Source organism: Gavialis gangeticus, unplaced genomic scaffold, assembly GCF_001723915.1.
Source record: "Gavialis gangeticus isolate Ggan-Ray unplaced genomic scaffold, GavGan_comp1, whole genome shotgun sequence".
Taxonomy (NCBI): domain Eukaryota; kingdom Metazoa; phylum Chordata; order Crocodylia; family Gavialidae; genus Gavialis; species Gavialis gangeticus.
This window is the reverse complement of record NW_017729017.1, coordinates 6,564,570-6,567,769: the sequence shown is the minus strand read 5'-3', so window position 1 is coordinate 6,567,769 and position 3,200 is coordinate 6,564,570. Positions and strand designations below refer to the sequence as shown.

At 46.4% G+C, this 3,200-nt stretch overlaps 1 protein-coding gene across 1 annotated transcript in view; it reads right to left on the bottom strand.

Annotated features, from left to right (window-relative positions):
- PIGU (phosphatidylinositol glycan anchor biosynthesis class U) overlaps nt 1-3,200 on the bottom strand; it is a 32,934-nt gene that overhangs the window by 17,616 nt on the left and 12,118 nt on the right. The window contains exon 3 of the mRNA XM_019513076.1: nt 715-774. Within this exon, the coding sequence (XP_019368621.1) occupies nt 715-774 (60 nt within the window). The remainder of the gene's footprint in view (nt 1-714; nt 775-3,200) is intronic.

Genomic DNA, 3,200 nt, shown 5'->3' with positions numbered 1-3,200 from the left:
CCCCACAACCCCTCTACACTACACACTCCCCTGCAACATACCTTATACCCCCTACACAGCCACCCCTCACAATCCCCTCCACCCACACCCCTCACCATGCGCACACACAACATACAAGAGTAAGATTTTATTTTGAGCTATTATGCAATCACCTCTATATACACTACACAAACACAAATCATGACAAAGGTTTTTTTGTAATAAAATTAAAATACGTTATAGTAGATGTTTAACTTTTAGTACATGATTTGGTTTTCTTCTGGTTACAAGATGGCAACCCTCCCCTCCCAAAAGGAGTACTTCTGGGGGCAAGGGAAGGGACTTCTGGTGGCAAAAATCAGGGGGTTAGGAAGCAGGACATCTGGTCACAAGATGGCAACCAGGGGATGGGGCACATGTCAATGGGCAGGGCTACCCTTGTGGCCCTTGACAGTTCACCAAAACTCATTAGGTGACCCTCCAGCTGAAATAATTGTCCACCCCTGACTTAGGGGCACAGAAAGACATGACATATGCACAGACACATCTGTCTTCCTGAATGACTTTTGAGCTAATTTAAGGCTTGAGTTATAAGATGATGATGACCCTTAAGTCTCCTGGAAGTCAATGATAGTTGTTGAAACTGAGCAAAATCAACTGCTCACAGGATGTTGCCCTAGAAAAGGGGCATTCCTGGGACTTTAAAAAACAAAAGAAGGCTGAAGCAGCACTTACCATGAACACCAATTCAGCATATTCAATCAGGAAATGAAAGAGGTATATTATTAATGGGGTCTGAGAGAGAGAGAAAGAGAAAAACAAAGTCAAAACTTGCCAAGCTGTCTTCAGATTATACGAACAACTGCCTTTTTGAAAGGAAAAAAATGCAATGCTATTGTGTGGGAGTCGCCAAAAGCTAATTTCCTTGCTGTTCTTGCATAAGACAGTTACTGCAGTGCAATACAGACTGAGGGACTTATCTGGGAGTCATTCAACATGCAAAAAATCAATAGAAACTGAGTTTGTAAGCTGAGTGAAAGATCAGGTTCTACTGGCTGAAAGGTGAATGGCTTCTCCTAAGCATCTCATAGGGCTTGCACAGAAGCATACAGGTCAACTTAAAACAAAACAAAACCACCCTTTGTTTTAAACCCTCTTTCTTACTTTCATTACTTCAGTAATACTACAGTTACACTAAAAATGGAAATAAAACATTTTCCCTCATTGTTCGGCTCTTTACTTTGTATGTTTGATAGTCCTTCCTATAGATCCAGTTTAATCTGTTCATGTGGGTCTTTTGCATAAAAACAGATAAGAGAAAAGCATTTGCAAACATAAATAATTGTGCTGGTAACAGTATCAGCCTGCTGCTCTCTCTTTCTGATTCTTGTTAGGGTTAGAGAAGGGGTACATCTACAGTTATGCTATAGCACCAAGGATTAATGCAGTGTTTTTATGTATACATAAATCTAAATTTAATCTCCTTTTATTTAAGTGCATGGGTGTGCATTACATTTTTATTTTCTCCTCTTTTGGTCATGTTAAAACAACTGGATTGTCTAAATGGTGATTGGGGGAGGTACCAGACTATTGCAAAAAGGGCAAATATAGTGACAATCCTCAAGAAAGAGGAGAAGGAGGATGCAGGGAACTACAGACCAGTCAGCCTCACTTCAGTCCCAAGGAAAATCATGAAGCAGGTCCTCAAAGAATCCATTTCTAAGCATTTGAAGGAGAAAGTGATCAGGAACAGTCAGCATGGATTCACCAAGGGAAAGTCATGCCTGACCAACATGATTGCTTTCTGTGATGAAATGACTGGCTCTGTGGATGCAAGGAGAGCAGTGGACATGATATACTTTGATTTTAGCAAGGATTTTTATAAGGATTCCCACAGCATTCTTGCAAACAAGCTAAGGATGTATGGGTTGGATGAATGGACTGCAAGATGGACAGAAAGCTGCCTGGATCGTTGGGTGGAACCAGTAGCGATCAACGGCTCAATGTCTAGTTGGCAGCCTTTATTAAGTGGAGTGCCCCAGGTCTTGGTCCTGGGGCTGGTTTTGTTCAATATTTTCATTAACAATCTGGAAGACGGAATGGAGTATACCCTCAGCAAGTTTGTGAATGACACCAAGCTGGAGGGTAGGGCTAGGATTCAGAGTGACCGGTCTTAGACAAATTGGAGGATTGGGCCAAAAGAAATCTCATGAGGTTCAACAAGGAGAAGTGCAAAGTCCTGCACTTAGGGCCGAACAATCCCATGCACCGCTACAGACTGGGGGCTGACTGGCTGGGGAGCACCTCTGCAGAAAAGGACCTGGGGGTTACAATGGACAGTTAGCTGGATATGAGTCAATAGTGTGCCCTTGTTGCCAAGAAAGATAACAGCATACTGGGCTGCATTAACAGGAACTGACAAGGGGAAGTCACAAGGCCAGGAACAAAGCTGGCCCACCCACCTGTCTAGGGCAGTCTGCCCTGTCTCACCTGCCACAATTTGATGTATAAAGAAAGATGTAATAATGCAGGAGGCTGACCATTTTATACCCTGATGCCAAGGGCATTATAGACGGCTCTGACCTCCCCTATACCATGTCCCATTCCTCACAGATGGCATCCAAAGTAAAAACTATGCCTCAGGCCTCCTCATACATGCCTGGGCCTCCTGCCCTCTTGCTATGACTTCCAATCATGCCCTTTCACTAGGGCCTTCATGTTTGGGCTGGCCTCTGCGCTATCCTTCAGGACACATAGACCCTACTCTGCGCCTTCATGCACCGTCCTTCAGGCCGTCCCTGCAAACCCTACTCCATGCGGCCTGTTACCCATTTTACATTCCTTCACTGGGGCCACACTTCCACCCCCTCACTGGGGCCTTGGGGTTTTAAACTCCACAGGGCTTAGGTGTCCATAGGCATCCCTGACCCCTTTCCTGTCCCTCTTCTACGTGTGCTCCATGGCCCTGCTCTACCTGGCCTACCAGCGCCTCTGCCCCTTCTGAGGCGGGGGCTGGTCCCCCGCTGCCCCCCCACCCCTATGTTGCCTGCTTGCCTCGGGGGACCTCGCATGAGAGCTCTCACAGGAGGGCTCCTGTGCTGCTCACTCAGGCGCCTGCTTTGCATAGGGCCAGGCCCTCTGTGCTGCCCTCCACCCCAGTGTCCTCTGTGCCCTCTTGGGACAGCCAGGGGCGTTACAGCCCTGGCACCTGGCTCCCCCCC